This window comes from Monodon monoceros, unplaced genomic scaffold (genome assembly GCF_005190385.1).
Source record: "Monodon monoceros isolate NGI ecotype Baffin Bay Population unplaced genomic scaffold, NGI_Narwhal_1 Super_Scaffold_3, whole genome shotgun sequence".
NCBI classification, from domain to species: Eukaryota; Metazoa; Chordata; class Mammalia; order Artiodactyla; family Monodontidae; genus Monodon; species Monodon monoceros.
Window position 1 is genome coordinate 98,533,057 of NW_021703780.1, and position 17,508 is coordinate 98,550,564.

At 45.2% G+C, this 17,508-nt stretch overlaps 2 protein-coding genes across 9 annotated transcripts in view; one reads left to right on the top strand and one right to left on the bottom strand.

The window, feature by feature from the left end:
- The window catches only part of MRPS25 (mitochondrial ribosomal protein S25), a 23,105-nt gene extending 8,366 nt beyond the window's left edge, over positions 1 to 14,739 (top strand). Inside the window, exons 3-6 of one of the 4 annotated variants that reach the window (XM_029241836.1) lie at positions 4,553 to 4,640; positions 5,289 to 7,659; positions 11,149 to 11,212; positions 12,824 to 14,739. In XM_029241836.1, the coding sequence (XP_029097669.1) occupies positions 4,553 to 4,640; positions 5,289 to 5,481 (281 nt within the window). In that variant the 3' untranslated portion in view covers positions 5,482 to 7,659; positions 11,149 to 11,212; positions 12,824 to 14,739. The remainder of the gene's footprint in view (positions 1 to 4,552; positions 4,641 to 5,288; positions 7,660 to 11,148; positions 11,213 to 12,823) is intronic. The other 3 variants (XM_029241837.1, XM_029241838.1, XM_029241839.1) reach the window with 3 other exon arrangements.
- Positions 13,363 to 17,508, bottom strand: part of NR2C2 (nuclear receptor subfamily 2 group C member 2) — a 77,351-nt gene continuing 73,205 nt past the window's right edge. For 2 of the 5 annotated variants that reach the window (XM_029241832.1, XM_029241833.1), the window contains exons 14-15: positions 16,807 to 16,912; positions 13,636 to 13,866 (exon numbers count right to left, since the gene is read on the bottom strand). In XM_029241832.1, the coding sequence (XP_029097665.1) occupies positions 13,692 to 13,866; positions 16,807 to 16,912 (281 nt within the window). In that variant the 3' untranslated portion in view covers positions 13,636 to 13,691. Of the gene's footprint in view, positions 13,867 to 14,875; positions 16,913 to 17,508 lie in introns of those variants that run through there. The other 3 variants (XM_029241834.1, XR_003796558.1, XM_029241835.1) reach the window with 3 other exon arrangements.

Consider the following 17,508-nt stretch of genomic DNA (forward strand, 5'->3'; position numbering starts at 1 on the left):
AAAAAAAAAAAAAAAAAAAAAGTGGGGGCTCTTTTCTTGTTGAGTTGTTTATATATTCTGTATTCAGTTCCTTTGTCAGATGTATTGTGAATATTTTGTCTGTGGCTGCCTTTTCATTTTCTTAATGGTGTCTTTTGAAGAGCAGAAATTTAAATGTTGATGAATTCCAGTTTATCAGTTGTTTTCTTTTATGTTTAGTATGTTATGTTTAGTACTTTTTGTGTCCTGTCCAAGAAATCTCTGCCTACCCCAAAGTCACAAAGATTTTTCTCCTGTGTTTCAAAACTGGGAGAGTCCTAGATTTACATTTAGGTCTATGATCTCGTTATTTGTGTATTAAGTGAGATATTGAGGTTCATTTTAGGTGTTTTAGATTTGGGATATTCAGCTGTTATAGCACCTTATTTAATTTCCTTGGCACCTTTGTCAGAAAAATTGACCATGAATGGATAAACAAAATCCGTATATTCATTCAGTGGAATATTATTCAGCCATGAAAAGGAATGAAGTACTGGCACATGCTACAACACGGATGAACCTTGAAAACATGCCAACGGAAAGAAGGCAGATGCAAAAGGCCATATAGTGTATGATTCCATTTGTGTGGGGTGTCCGGAACAGACAAAGCCATAGGGATAGGAAGTGGTTGTCAGGGGCTGGGGCTGGGGTGGTGTGGGGAATAGGAAGTGACTGCTTAATGGGTACAGGGTTTCTGTTTGGAGTCATGAGAAAGTGCTGGAACCTAGATAGTGGTGATGGATGCACAACATTGTGAAGGCATTAAAACCCACCAAATTTTACACTTTAAGCTGGTTAAAATGGGAGAATTCCCTGGAGGTCCAGTGGTTAGGACCCCGTGCTTTCACTGCCGAGGGAGCGGGTTTAATCCCTGGTCAGGAAACTGAGATCCTGCAAGCTGCATGGCACAGCAAAAAAAAAAAAAAAAGAAGTGTAATTGATGTACAGTAATATTATGTAAGTTACAGGTGTACAATATAGTGATTCACAATTTTTAAAGGTTATACTCCATTTATAGTTGTTTTAAAATATTGGCTATATTCCCCATATTGTACAGTATATCTTTGTAGCTTATTTTATATATAATAAATATATATATAATAGTTTGTACCTCTTACTTCCCTACCCCTATGTTTCCCCTCCCTCCTTCCCTCTCCCCACTGGTAACCACTAGTTTGTTCTGTCTGTGAGTCTGCTTCTTTTTTGTTATATTCACAAGTCTGTTGTATTTTTTAGATTCCACAAATAAATGCTATCATACAGTATTTGTCTTCCTCTGTCTGACTTAATTTCACTTAGCATGATGCCCTCCAAGTCCATCTATGTTGCTGCAGATGGCAAAATTTCATTCTTTTTTATGGCTAAGTAATATCCCATTGTGTGTGTGTGTACAGTACAGCTTTATCCATTCATCTGTTGATGGGCATTTAGGATGCTTCCATATCTTGGCAATTATAAATAATGCTGCTTTAAATATTGGGGTGCATGTATCTTTTTGAATTAGTGTGGTTTTTTTCGGGTATATACTCAGGAGTGGAATTGCTGGGTCATGTGGTGGTTCTATTTTTAGTTTTTTGAGAAACCTCCATACTGTTTTCCATAGTAGCTGCACCGATATACATTCCCACCAACTGTGTACAAGGGTCCCGTTTTCTCCACATCCTCACCAACCTTTGTTATTTGTGGTCTTTTTGATGAATGCCATTCTGACAGGTGTGAGGTGATATATGTCATTGTGGTTTTTTGAGTTGCATTTCCCTGATGATTAGGTATCTTGAGCATCTTTTAATGTGCTTGTTGGCCATCTGCATTTCCTTTTGGAAAAATGTCTATGCAGTTCTCCTGCCCATCTTTTAATCAGGTGAAGTATTTATTTACTTGGCTGTGCCAGGTGTTTGTTGCCACAAACTTTTAGTTGCGGCATGCGAACTCTTAGTTGCAGGATGTGGGATCTAGTTCCCTGACTAGGGATCGAACCTGGGCCCCTTGCATTGGGAGTGCAGAGTCTTAATCACTGGACCACCAGGGAAGTCCCTCATTTTGTTTTATGTTTTCCTTTGCTGTACAGAAGCTTTTTTTTTTTTTTTTGGTGGTACGCGGGCCTCTCACTGTTGTGGCCTCTCCCATTGCGGAGCACAGGCTCCGGACGCGTAAGCCCAGTGGCCATGGCTCACAGGTCCAGCTGCTCCGCAGCATGTGGGATCTTCCCGTATCGGGGCATGAACCCATGTCCCCTGCATCGGCAGGCGGACTCTCAACCACTGCGCCACCAGGGAAGCCCCTGTACAGAAGCTTTTAAATTTAATTAGGTCCCACTTGTTTATTTTTGCTTTTATTTCCTTTGTTTTAGGAGACAGATCCCCCCAAAATATTGCTGCGATTTATTTCAAAGAGTGTTCTATGTTTTTTCTAGGAATTTTATGGTAGCTAGTGTTTATATTTAGGTCTTTAATCCATATTGTTTATTTTTGTAGATGGTGTTAGAAAATGTTTTAATTTCATTCTTTTACATGTAGGTGTCCAGTTTTCTCAGCGCCACTTATTGAAGAGAGCGTCTTTTCTCCATTGTATGTTCTTGCCTCCTTTCTGGTAGATTAATTGACCATAAATGCGTGGGTTTATTTCTAGGCTCCCTATTCTGTTCCACTGGTCTATGTGTCTGTTTTTTTTGTGCCAGTACCTTGCAGTTTTGAATACTGTAGCTTTCTGGTGTAGTCTGAAGTCAGAGAGCATGATTCCTCCAGCTCTGTTCTTCTTTCTTAAGATTGTTTTGGCTATTCGAGTTTATTTCTGAACTCTTCATCCTCTTTAACTGAGCTATACGTCTGTCCTTATGCTAATAGCACACTGTCTTGGTTTTTGTATTTCATAATATGTCTTAAGATCAGGAAGTGTAAATCCAACTTTGTTCCCCACCCCCCTTTTTTTCCCAAGATTAATTTGGCCCTTGTAGGTTCTTTGCATTTCCATTCTGACTTTAAAATCTGCTTGCCAGTTTCTAGAAAAAAAGCTTGCTGGGATTTTGTTCAGAATTATATTATAGATCACTGAGGATAATGGACATTAAAAAAAAATAAATTTATTTTTGGCTGCACTGGGTCTTCGTTGCTGTGCACTGACTTTCTCTAGTTGCGGCGAGCGGGGGCTACTCTTTGTTGTGGTGCGTGGGCTTCTCATTGCAGTGGCTTCTCTTGTTGCGGAGCATGGGATCTAGGCACGCGGGCTCAGTAGTTGTGGTGCACAGGCTTAGTTGCTCCGAGGCATTTGGCATCTTCCTGGACCAGGGCTCGAACCCGTGTCCCCTGCATTGGCAGGCGGATTCTTAATCACTGCGCTGCCAGGGAAGTCCCTGGACATTTTAATAATATTGAGTATGTTTTGTGACTACTGTAAATGGTATTTTTAAAATTTTCATTTTTCAGTTCTTCGGTTAGCACCAAACAACTTTGTAGAAGTACAGCTGATTTTGTACATGGGCCTTGTGTCTTGCAATCTTGGTAATTCATATTTCTAGAAGTTTTTATTTTCTAAATTCCTTAGGATTTTCCACATACACAGTCATTACATCTGCAAATAAAATTCTTCCTTTCCAATCATTTAATTATTTTTGTGTGTGTCTTAATTCACTAGCTGATGTGGCTGTAAAATTTTGCATTTTTACCAGTAATTTAGGAAAGTTCCAGTTACTCTGCATCCTCACTAGCACTTGGTATTGTGTTTAAAAAAATTTTAGCCACCTTAATATCTCACTGTAGTTTTATTTTGTATTTTCCTAATGACTGATGATATTGAGTATCTTTTCACATACTTATTGTTATCCATTTTTGTTGTTATTAAATGTTTATTCAGATATTTTGCCCATTTTTTTCTTTGGATTGCCTTTTTGACATTGAATTGTGAGAGTTCTTTAGTCAGGCTACAAGTCCTTTATCAGATATATGCTCTTCTAACTCACTGAGTTGTCTTGTCATCTTTGCTGAAAATAAGTTGACCATAAATTTAATAAGAGTTTATTTCTAGACTCAGTTCAGTTCCATTGCTGTAGGCTGTTCTTTTGCTCAGTACCACACAGACTTGATTACTGTAGCCTGTGGTAAAATTGAAATTGGGAAGTGAATGTTCTCCCATTTTCTTGTTTGTCAAGGTTGTTTTGGCTGTTTTGGGTCCTCTGCATGAATTTTAGGCTCAATTTTTCAGTTTTCTACAAAAACACCTGCTAGGATTTTTGATAGGGATTGACTGAATCCATAGACTGATTTGGGGAGGATTGCCATCTTAACAATATTAAATCTTTCTATCCATGAACATGGAGTTTCTATTTAAAACAGTATGTATGCTTTTGTACATACCTAAAGTTTATGTGTGCTCACATCTAAAGAAATACGGAAAAAGGGCAGCATAATTGGTTACATAAACACTTGTTTGACCGTTAAAATGTTTCTCTGAAAGCAAATCCCAAATCACCACCATTTGAGGCAAGGGAGTGCCTTGCTGTGTTCTCAGCTTTCTTCCCCCCTTTTCCTCCTGTTTCCAGATTCCGGGGAGCAAGTCCTTGTGGACGTGGAGACCAAGAGCAATAAGGAGATCATGGAGCACATCAAAAAGATTCTGGGGAAGAATGAGTGAGTTGTTGGGCTTGACCTGGAGAGGTGCAAACGTCTCGGCCCAGAGATTTGAGAGGGAGGAGATGGGCGCGCTGGGAGGGGTGTTGAGAGGGCGGACTCTGGCAGGAGCCTCGGATGCTGACCAGAGAGCTGGCTGGAGTCTGTGCGCCTGAACCTCTGAGTTGCAGCTCCCTGCACCGTGAAGATAAAGATGGTCCTTTCCTCCTGGGTCCACGGGAAGCTGAGAGGCATCTGAAATGCACGCCCTTGTGGCTGTGACCATGTCCCTCTTGGGGAATCTCAGCTTGGAGCAAGTGGGTGACCAACCCCAGGGCCTGCTGTGACACATTCCTTTTCTTCCCATGAATGGAGGGAGGGAGGGGAGGGAGGGAAGATGGGAAAGTCTTGAGAAAGCGCACGAAGGCACTTCCAGGCCCCTTGGTCCTGATTGCCTGTCCTCAGAGCTGGGGTCACCCCTTGCTACCCTTCACCGGGCTGCAGGCCTTCCTGCGCACCCCGAAGCCCCGGAGGCCCGGGGGGAGTAGGGAGCAGCGTAGGAGATCTCCCTGGCAGATGCTGGAGCTCACTCGGCTGAGAAGTCCCCCACTTCCCAGCAGCTTGGAGCTGTGTCACCCACGCCTTGTTGCTGTCTGTGTTCTTTGGCAGGGAAACCCTCGAGAGAGAGGAGCAGGAGAAAAAACAGCTTTCTCACCCAGCCCACTTTGGCCCCCGAAAGTATTGCCTGCGGGAGTGCATCTGTGAGGTGGAGGGGCAGGTGCCCTGCCCGGGCCTGGTGCCATTGCCCAGGGAAATGACAGGGAAGTACAAAGCAGCTCTGAAAGCCAGTGCCCAAGACTGAGGCCCCAGAAAAGCCCCTGGTCCTATTCCCCGAAAGACTGAAAATCTCTTTGCAATAAAAGGGACTCCTTTACACACTTGTGTAAAAGTGTATGGGGGGAGGGGAGGAGTTGGGCTGTAGCCAAACTGCCCAGTGAACACCCTGCGCCATCAGGGCAATAAATGCTTCAGGATCACTGAGCAGTGTGGCATGAATCCGGTCTGATAGGCCTTTGTAGGGACAGGGCTTTGGGGTCGGGAAGGTGTAAGGCTGCAGCCTGGTGACATCTCGTCTCAGTCCTGCAGCCCTTTCCTGGTCTCTACTGGCTTCGACTCTTCTTCCAGGCCTTGCTCTGGAGAATAATGAAGAACTGCCGCATCGGGGTCTGGCCGGAGCTGTCTGGCTGGTGGTATAGACGTCATCTCCAGTCAGGCTCTTTGGGGTTTTTCAGAAATCCCAGGGCAAGCCTGTGTGCAGCGCTCGCTTTTTAAACTGAAGCCAACTGACCACTGGGGCGAGGCTGTGCCAGAGGCCAAGAGGTCTCAGTGGAGGCTCAGACCTGCCTCCCTGGCAAGGAGAGGGCGCCCCCTGGTGGAGGGCGCTACCGTCTGGCTTGGTCAGCCGTCATTTACTGAGGTTTGGAAGAGGGTGTGAGGTGTCACTGGGGGTCTGCCTGGGAGTTCTTTCCTTACAGGACACTGATGTTGCTGTCACTTCAGTTGTGTTGGTTTCATTCCTCAGGAGACACCAGGGCCCTCTAGGGTCACCTTAAGATTAGGTTTCCTTGGTCAGGAGTGAAGGACTTGGGCTGAAGCCGAAAGCTCCCTGTGAGATGGGAAGAAAGGTAGTCCTTGTCCCAGTGTGCGACTGGGATGTTTTATATTAAGTGTTGCAGACTACCTCATTAAATTGGGGGAAGTTTGGCTCCTTTCACATACAGTGCTCAGGTTATGTGATTTTGTACCAGACCTGTGTTCGGGGTGATGGTGTAAACGTCGGGGTTGGGGGGAGGTGGGCATGTGGGTCTGATGTATAATGGGTAGCTGTCCTGAATGACCACAGGCTTATGAGTGTTGTTTAACTGAAATTCAACACTTTGGTGCTCTCTCCCCCGTCACCATTTCCGAGGGCAGCTAGAAAAACCTGTCCCCCATCCTAATCCCTCCCTGGGTGCTGGTCTCAGTTCCTGCCATGTTTCTGATACTGCTCCCAGCTGGTGGCAGCCACGGCCTTCACAGTGGCTGACTGGGCTTTTCAGAAGGAGTTGGTTCCTCTTGGCCTTGTCTCCAGAGCTAGTGAGACAGAAGGACTTACAGAAATGGCCCTTCCCTCCATGGTCCACAGGGCGCCCCCAGGGTTGCTAAATAGGAGGATCGCCCTGAACTAAGCTAGTTTTTGAACTAAGCTAGTTTTTGACCCCTCTTTAGAGAGAGAATAAATGTCCAGTGCCTGACACGATGGTGCTGCTGTTACTGTTTGCGTGGACTATTTTATAGGTAGCAGGTAACATGCATGGAGATAAACACCACTGGGGGGCATTATTCCTTCGTCATCTATTTCCTACTTTATTAGTGGTAAAAAGATGGGTTTAAATTTACAAAAATGGGAAGAAATTAGTAGAGAAGATTGCTATGAGGATCTTTTTTTTTTTAATTTTATTTTTTTATACAGCAGGTTGTTACCATTTTATATAAGTGTATATGTCAATCCCAATCCTCTCATATGAGGATCTTGTAATTGACACATTTTCTTAATTCTGTCTGCATGAGCAGTGTTCACCAGATGGTTTTTGGCCTTGTTCTACTGAAGTGACCAGTTTTCTTCTCATCTTGAGTTCTACCTGGCAAAGCCACTTAAAGCTATTTGGCTGCCTGTGGGTTCTGCCATGAATCTGACTTTGGACCTTAGAATCCTCATCTGTAAAATGAGAGGTCAGATGACATAATGAGCAAGTTCTAAACTTCTGAAACTTTAAGAAGACGTTTTTACCCTGGATAGCAAATATCCTTACAGGAAGCGTCTGCCGGTTTGAGGCCTGGCTCTGTGCACGTCTGTCTGTGCCAGCGATCTGTGTCCGGAGGCCCAAGCTGTGCTCTGCTCTGCTCCAGGAAAGTCTGCGTGGCTTCTGGACACCACATCAAGGAGTGGCTCCACTGGGAGGACGCAGAGGGGATGGTCCCGCCAGCATTTTCGTTAAAGGTATTTACAATCCAGTGGACCAATCAAATGGACCATCAAGGGCTAAGTCACTTTTGGGCAAGGCTAAGGTGGGATGCGAGCTGTAGGGGTCTGACGACCAGGGTGCCTCCTTGCCACCTACCTGGGGTTCAGGCAGAGCATTCTGGGTGCCTCTGGGGGTCAGGCGTTACCGATGTTACTATTACGAGGAGAAATGAGGAGCAGGATGCACATTATTAGTTTTTAATTCACTTTAATAGTATAAACCTCTTTTAGGTAGTAGTATTAAGCCACAACAATAATGCCACATTGAAACAGCATTTAATAAAATGCATAAAGCTAATTCATGCACTGCAATACTCTATATACAAACACAACAATGCAAATTCTTCGAGACTGAAGACATTGATTAGATATAAAATTCAGTTTAAAAAGAACATGCTGTTTTTTAAATGCCATCGCATAAACAAAGCTGATTTCAAGCTATACAGCTTTCGACAGATTTTAAACCTGGAATTAAAATGTGATGGCATAAACAATATTTTCTATATTGTGAAGGGCAGAGGTTACAGAAACGGTCCCAAAAATCTAACACCCAAATTTTCCTTTAACACACTTCTTTTGAAAGGGCTGGTAGTACAGCTACATTTTAACAGACAGCTCCAAACTACAGGTAAAAACTATGGTTTGTACTATGAAAAATGTGCAGTTTTCAGTTATAAAACTAGTTGAACACTGGTTTACAAGATAATTGGGAGAACGGAGAGAGTGTAGAAAAATACTCCAGCACTTGAGTTGTGTGTGGCAGCAGCATTTGAATCCATGAGTGCTCTGGTTAAAATGATAATTGACTACACTTTCCTAAAGAAAAGCCATTTTTAATGTAAAGACTACCATTTCTAATTGTTATCCAAGTGTTAAGCTTTATCACAGTCTGTCAATCGATAAATATTGCTGAGCCTTTTTTCCCAGCATTTCAGAATTATTATTGGCTTCTTAACTGAAAGTATAGCTGGGCATTAAAAATATCTCAGACATTCCTCACCCCCAAGATACTTTTTTTAAACTCACAGTTTAATTATTCTTAGATTACAGTTAAGGTAAATAGCCCCAAAGGAACACTTTTAAAGATTCATTTAGAGACTGTCAGGCTTCCACTTGTTTTAACTGGAGAGCCATGTTCAAATAGTGTGATTGTCACGACAGGCAAGGACACAGGAAAGGTCGAACAATCACTGTGGGATGAGGCCAGTGAAGTAGCAGGAGCTTTCGTCACATCAAAGCTATGGGAAGCTGAAGGCTAAACGACCCACCATCTCACAAAAGGCACCGAGTACTGTGGTCTCAATGAAGTATTTTCAAACATTTCAGTAAGCTTATTTTTTTAAAAAAGTAACCTGTGGATTACGTGAGTTTTTGCAGTTATCCAGTGATTTCTTTCAGCAGGCCAGCTTTCAACCTTCCCACCATTCAGGTCTCTGCTTACCAGGTGCATGAGCAACTATTGCTGGCTGGGCCCTGGCTCCTGAGTGCTGTATCTCAGTTAAAGCCCGATTAATGGGAAAATTCCTCAGAATAGACCTGGACAAGGAAAATTTGGCATTTGTAGCTTTAAGGGTATACATCTGTATAAAAATGCAATTTTTATCTGAAATTTAAAAATTTTAGAGTCATAATTCATAGAAAGGAATAAGGTCAGTGGATTTCATTCACATGCTATATACAGTTAAATAATTTAAGATTTGTAATTTGTATACCATAGAAATCAGCCATCAACATTCATGCTTCCTAGAGAATAGAAAGCAATGTTATCCTGCCAGGGCCTTTCTGTCTGGAACTTGCCCTGGTGCAGAGTGGACATTGACCTCAGGGCCTTTCCCAGCCAGGCTCACCCAAAGGAAAATGGAGTCAGTTAAAGTCTCAGCAAATCCATCCTGCTGAGGGGACCATGGAACACCCACATCAATTTACTGTAGAAACTCTATCATAGATTCTCTGTAAAACAAAAGGAAAGTCTGGATACGTGGCTACATGTCTGTATACATAATATATACATCTATGTACACATAACGCTATATACACTGTACACATAGAGAAGGTATAAACACATGTACATTCAGTCAGTCACACAAGCCTATAAATCTGTACACACACAATGCCGCCGAAGGGACCCCAGGGCTGAACACACAGAAGTGCCTGCTGGTGGGAGGCACAGGTGAGGAGGCCCAGGACTCTCTGTACAAAAGACTCATCCCACTCGGTCATGATGAGGGGCTAGCTTTGCAAATTTACATCAAAGTTAAGACATTTTCCAAGAGCCGCACAACCTATGGAGAATGGAAGTGGGACAGTGAAGGATGTGAGTGTGTGCCCTGCTTTCTCCGGCCTTTCCAGGCTTTGAAGGGCACCATCCTCCAAAATAAAGGTGAGCATCAGAAGATGCCACCTTTCATGACCTGGACTCAGAAGAGTTGTAATGTCACCTTCAGCCCCATTGCACATAAGGCCACTTCTACTGGAAAGTGGGCAACGCGTTTCCAGGCTCTAATCTGATCAGGCCCTGGAACTTGGATCCCCATCCAAAGGCTGCTTGTCAGGCAGAGGGCAGGGCTGGGAGCAAGACTGCTCTGCTTGGTGTTCCCTCAAAGGATCAGGATAAAGAGCGCTAGGTACAACGAGAGCCCTTCTAGTTCTTGGCTCCCTGCCGTGGCTACCCCCAAACAAGCTAGAGAGCCAGTATGCAGTGTGGCTACAGCCCTGTGCCCCAGTGAGGGTGCTGCAGCCACATCGATCAGGGAGCCATTGGTAGCCGTGTCCATTGCCACCACCTTGGGAGAGAGTCTGCATTTAATACTGACGCCGACAGGCTAGAAAACAATCCCTCTTGAGGGCGATTACATAACATCTTACAAGTGACTACACCTGAAATTAAATATAAAAACCCAAACAACAAAAGAACCCTGACCACAGCCTCATGGCAGAGGTTAGACAATAAATAAGGTAGCCTCCCCGCCCCACCCCAAACACACACACACATACACACACACACACACAAATCAGAAGGGTGGTAACATACTTCCTTAAAAATACTTTCAAGGAATAACATGGAAAATATTTGCTTGAGTAATTTGGTCTTTTTCTACATCTCTTCTGGTCCTGCTTTATGATGTAATGAACTCCACAAATTTCAATACATAACTGTCCAACATTATCTGAAATACCGATGGAAAAGAGCCCACTTCATCAAGAAGCAGTGGTGTACGTCTGTCCCCACCTCCCTTAGGTACTTTCCTCACGGAGGGAGGGGTGGCTGGGCCAGGATTCTCGTGGCAAAGAATCCTGATCCTGGCTTATTTCACTCAGATGCAGACTACTCAGGGCTGGTCTCACTGCACTAAATCAGAGTTTCACAAACTACTAACAAGGGTTAAAAGCCTGGTCAAAGTTGAGCCCAAATATTTACTTGCAATCTCTTTAAATAATTCTTGACTCTGGGTTTCTTTTAACCAGTTTGACAAGAGAGAATGGACCTGCTGTCAAAGGCTTGAGATGATCTGGAGTGGCGAGAATTCAGGTAGTGTGGAGCTGATTTTTAAGGAAAAGTCCACCAAAGTAAGGCCAAGGGGATCTAGGAAACTAACGAGGAGTGTTCAAAGCCCAAAATGGTCCACTAGAATCAGCCATCAGCAGCGAAGGGACTCAGGGAGCAGGACCAGCTTAGAATCAGCTTTTCTCCTGAGCCGTCCTGCTGCAGTGGGGCATGTGCTTATCCAGGTGTTCACTGTCTCCCTGCTGGTACCACCTTCTGTTCCCAGCAGAGACTTCAGTCTAGGTCTTGGCTAAGCTGCCCTCATACCTTAGCAACCTGAGTGTAAAAGCCTCACAGACACAGGACGCCCAGGGCCCAGGGCAGCCGGCCAGCGCAGACCTTTTCACCATCACCGAGAGCTCAGACCTGAAAGATGTGTGACACAATACATGTTCCCAGGGAGCTGCTACAGGATCAACAGACATGCTTACATCCAAAGTCAAAAGAAAGAAAAATAGGCAACTCGCTATGTAAGATGCACACAAGTGCTACAAAATGCCCTCTGCGAAAATCCTTAGCCACTTTTTGCCTTAATTTTGAAACTTAAATCACTTCAAAGTTAGAAAACCAAAAATTTAAGCTGTCAAAATTAAATCCTTCCCATTATTTTATAATGGGTACCCCCACTATTCTCCAAAATTTGCTCCCAAGGCATGAACGATAAATGACATAATCAGATCCAAACAGGAATTTCCAAGTTGCAGACGCTGTTCCCACTAATTCCCACTAATGACTTCCATAAGTGCCGCCGACAACTGCGGAATAGAGTCCCGTCTTGCCATAAGCCCGTGGCGGCAGCCCGGCACCCACCTTGCTCTCCTCAGCTTTACACGGCCGTGGATGCCTGGAGGCAGGGGAGTGAGTGCACTGGGGTCTTTTGGGGTATCATCTGATCAAAAGGTTCCAGAAATACAAGTTTAGCCTCACACTGTATTTTCTTAATCTGGGCTACACAGAAAGAAAGTACAGGTACCTGAGGCAGCCTTGCTACTTTTCCCAAATGGAAATGTGTGCTGCTGCTTCACAACCAGGGGAACTATGGGCGCTTTTCTCCGACTAAACTTCCCAATAACCGCATTCTGTTCTTGTAAACAATGGTCGCTATCACTTACAAGGAGAAAGAAGATGATAACTTTGGGGATTAAAGGTTGTTTTTAAGGGGCATGCAGCCTGCTTCTACATCCATCATGTAAAACGCTCCAGAGTTTGTCTGCTGGCACAACCGGGGGAACCCAAGTGCGTGGTATGCCAGGATCATTGAGAGACCTGCTGACAGAGGTGCTGAGCCTGGAGACACTGAGAAACATGCCACTTAGCTCCACCACACCTGCTGCCTGGGCAGGCAGCAAGACCCGTACCACAGTCCACCTCCCAGTTCGGACCGAAGTGCAGGAACACAGGGCCCTTCCCAAGGGGCATTTGGGATGGAAACTGCTGAGAAGGGAGCCCTCGCACTCCTCCACCTGAAAAACATGCAACCACCCCCACACTGTAGTCGGGAGGTCCCGGCAAGGGTTCAGAATGCTCACCTTGCGCTTTTTGGTCAGAACGCTCCAACTGCTGTGAGTGGTGGAGGTGATTCGCGGATGTTTTCAGTTGCTGCAGGAATTGGCAGTTAACATCTGACTGGTTTAGTCCAATTCTGAGAACCAGTCACCAGAAGAGGCCCGAGTTGAGAGGAGCCTGCAGATGCCCATCACAGACCAGGACCAGAGGTCAGGGAACCCGACAAGCATCAGCTCTGGCTGAGGAAGCTTCGAATTCGAATTCAGGTCACCACGATTGTGCCACCACACTGCCCCTGACTGCACGTACAGATAAGCTGCATCTTCATTCATTCCCGGGAATTTAGCTCTACACCAGCAATATGTGCGTACAGTTAGGAATGACGCCTGCCTTCCTTAAGCATAAATGATTGTCTCCTGTAACCCTATTGCATTTTCACAGAAATCGTTAGTATTTCGGCAAAAGACATACAGTTTTCCATTTGCCCTGCACATAGGCAAGATGTTGCTAACATTACACATTGATAAGAAGTGCTTAGAAAGTGCTAATATCATTACCCTGGTAATTAGTAGCTATTAATTCCAAGGACATTTTTAATATATACACACATACTGTTGTTCTCTTAGGTTCTTTTAGTTTTCTTTAACTAGTCTCTGACATTATAAAACTTTGCTTTTGTTTTTTGCCCTTTGAGAATTTCTAAATAAAAACTGAGTTAAAAGATTGTTCCAAAATCTGCTGCTTCATCAAAAGGCATTAAAACATTTCTTATGGCAGGAAAGGATCCTACTAGTCTTTTAGTTGCTACTGTCTGGGATTAACAGATAAGAAGAAACCAGGTAGGAAATAGCTAAGATACTGGAAATATTTGCACATACCAAAATACCACTACTTATTTTCTTTGTATTTGAGCAGTCCTGGGCGGATCCTGTGCTCCTCGGCAGGTGTGAGGTGTGCGCTATAGGCTGGCTCCGGTGATCTGGCCGTTATACTCTGCTGTCTCCATCTTGAGGATGTAGGGGATTATGCTGTCTATTGAAACATTGCCGATGAGACCAGTGAAAAACAGTTCTTCTGTTATGTTGGAGCTCATCAGCCTGAGTGCTGGCAGGCGGACGAGAATCCGGGCCAACCTGTAAGAGGAAGGGTCATTAGAGAAAGGGGGGTTCGCTGCACTTCAGACTTCACCCGGGATAGGCTCCCAGGGGCCCTGTCTGCACTGCTCGGAACTGAACCAAACAAACACATTCACTGTCCCACCCTTGCGTTTCTGATTTCAACAGTTCCTCTTTTAGTAGTTTATCATGAGTGCAAAGATTATGTACAGATATGTTCCCTTCATTGTTTATAACAACTCTCCTCAGCCCCACCAAAATGAAAAATCTGAAAACCTGTCAGTGGAGGGTAGGTTAAAATAAAGTATGGTGTCTCCATATAATGAATCACTACATATTCATTAAAGAGGATAATAAAGGTCTATATCCATTGATAAGAATTCCATGATATACAGCTGAATAAAAACTTAAAAGAAGGATGTGAGGGCTTCCCGGGTGGCGCAGTGGTTAAGAATTCGCCTGCCAATGCAGGGGACATGGGTTCAAGCCCTGGTCCAGGAAGATCCCACATGCTGCAGAGCAACTAAGCCCGTGTGCCACAACTTCTGAGCCCACGTGCCACAACTACTGAAGCCCGCGCGCCTAGAGTCTGTGCTCCGCGACAAGAGAAGTCACCGCAACGAGAAGCCTGCGCACCGCCACGAAGGGTAGCCTCCGCTCACCGCGACTAGAGAAAGCCGGCGCGCAGCAACGAAGACCGAAGGCAGCCAAAAAAAAAAAGAGGACGTGAAACAGCAAGTACAGCGTGACCTCACTTGCGTATATTCCTTTGTATGTATGTGTGTAAATAAAGTACTTGGAAGGATGGTCACCAGAATGCTAATGATTGACCTCTGGGTACTGGGATTTGAAGTGATTATATCAATTAAAACTTTTTCTATATTGCTCTAATTTCCAGTGTTCTTTTAGCATTGTAATTAAAGATAATAAGATTTTTATTTGGAAGGAACCCCGGGAGGGCACACCATGACCCTGTCCTGGCAGGTTACTGGACACTATCTGAAGCATCTCGTGGATGGGCCATTTCCATAGCCAGCATCCAGAGCGGTGGGCACCAGGACGCAAACTGCAGGGCCAGCCCAGTCTTGAAACGACTGATATTTTCATAAGTAGGGAAATGATGAAATTATGGCATCTCCTTAGCCATGGAAAATGATTTAGAAGAATGTATACATGCTCACTGAATATTAAGTGAAGAAAAGGTCACGAAACCTTATTTTCTGATTCCAATTGCACATACTAAGAAATCACTGGAAGTAAATACATAAAACGTTAACAGGGAAGTGGTATTTACAAAGAGCTAAAAGTTTTCTTTTTGCTTTCCAGAATGTTCTAATTTTTTCTACAGTGAACGTTATTTTTAAAAGGGGAAAATATATTTGTATTATGAAAGCAGTATTCCAGCACCATCATCCATTTGCCCAGCCATGGTGTCTGGCAGGGCACCCAAAGGTGCCAAGGGGCCGACAGGCTGAAGGGTCTCGGGAAGTCAGCAAAGGCCAGTCAGGGAGGATATCTAGCTGGGCCTTAGACGCTGGCTAAGGTTCCTATCAGCAGAGATGCAAAGGATGGGAGAGGATTTCAGGAGGAACAAACAGCATGAGAAAAGGCCTAAGGATGGGACAGACTAAAGCAATGACTGTATAAACAGGACGCAACCATTCTAGGGCCTTTTCTTTGGGAACTGAGTGTTCCCGAGTGCTATGAGAGAGCCCCCCTGCTCTCATTTCTGGCCCCAAATCACCTACCTGGCTTGCCCTCTTCTCCCCCAGGGTCCCTGAATGGACCAGGAGTAGTGATTCAGGAATTTTTCAGAAACATGTACTTTCAAAGGCCAGAGAGCTGCCATCGTCAAGGCAATTCTTGTGTGCTGGGGCTCTGCCAGCAGCCCCAGAGGAGGCTTTTCAGCCTCTTCTGGCCACAGGCTCTGTGTGGATTGGGCCCGGAGCCTCCTCAGGGGACAGCACACCCACACACCTGGCTGTATGAGCTCTGGTGTGGGTGTGTTACCACTTTGTATGCAATGAGGCTGAAGCCATTCTAGATTCATTGTGAGGTCTTCAGTGACTCCAGTAGAAAATGGATCCTGCTTTGGCAAAAGCTGTGTCTGGCCATGGTGGCGTGCCTAAAGCAGAGGCAGGCTCTCTGCCAGCCAGGCCCACCACAGGCCCCCAGTCACACCAGAGAAACTGTCCCCCCGGGGCTGGGGCACTCAGGCCCACAGGGCACCTATTGACTGAGGTCTGTCTGTCTGCAGAGGACAAGATCGGGGAAAGGTGGGGAGGGAAACACTATGCTTGACAGGCCCCAGAAGTTCACATAGCCTCCAGTGGGTTAGAAGAGGTCACGAGGAAAGAGCTCTTCCACTCCTCAGCTGGAGGGAAAGCCTGCCAGCACATTCTGCCCTATTTCAGAACAACTTTCCCGGTCAAAGCTGCATGAGAAAGGCATACACATAACATTTTTTTCCTGCTGCCCAAACATAAATTTTCACCCAAATAAAGGAACTTGAAAAAACCGGTTTATGTGAGGATTAAATTACTACTTTGTCCAACCCACTCTTTCTAGGGGTCAGATTTGGCTTCTGTCAAGGAAAGCCTTTTGTCTAGCACCGTCTCCTCATGAATGCGGGGCAGGAGGGCAGAGCTGCCGACTGTTCTGGACAAGCGGAGTCTCCGTAAGAACTCATCTCACACACAACATCAGCCCCAAAGGAGATCACGGCTCCCAACCCCTCAAATTAAAGAGCAATAACCCAAGGTCTCACCCAGTCACCCAGCAACACTGGGATGGCCTAGGACTCCTGACCCTCCCCACTCCATTTTCAGCCGTAAAATGCAAGAATTAAAGTGTGATCAAATGGAGGCTCTACCAGGCTGCCAGCAATGGGAAGGCCAATGTAACTGATATCTGCAGCTACAGATCCAGCCTCGCCCCCATCGTGCCCGTGTGCCTCACCGGTAGGTGTCTTCCGAGTAGGTTTTCTGAACATAGTCCTGCAACTCCATCTGTGCCTTTTCTTGGAATTTTTCAATCTGGCTTGTACTGGTCAAACCTGGATGATCTGAAAAAATAAAAGTACCCCAAACTGTCTTCTGTATTTGGAAAGCCTCATTTGCAGACTTCTCAGTACTTATTTTTAGTAAAACTTCTGACAAATTTCTCAAGTGCAATAGATTGAGCTCTGAAGGCTGGTCTAGTTTGGATACTCTTGCTAGAACACTGGCTCTTCCTCTGTGCTCTGCCACGACCTGAAGGTTCCCAGGAGAGGTGCGGCCCCTGGGTGCTCACACCAGCCTCAGCAGCCCCTCTGGGGCTGGTTCTAGACCTGTGGCTTCCTTCCTTACTCCAGACAACATATACCACATGAAATGAGAATTACCATCTGCTCTCTAGATACTTAATCACATAGCGTCTCCCACTTTCATTAGCTATTCTGTTATTCATGAGTAGGGGGCCAGGGCAGTGGGACAGAGAGGTTAAGCTGGGTCCACCCCTGCTGTCAAGGACAACAGTCACCAAGTGGCCTCTCAGGTGGCTCAGAGAAGAGCTGACGGGGAGTGAGGCCAGCCCGGTCGACTCTTACTTTCCACCAACAGTCCCGCTGCCTCTTCTTCATCTGCTGTGACCACACCTTTTGGCATGCCCTGCAGCTGCTGC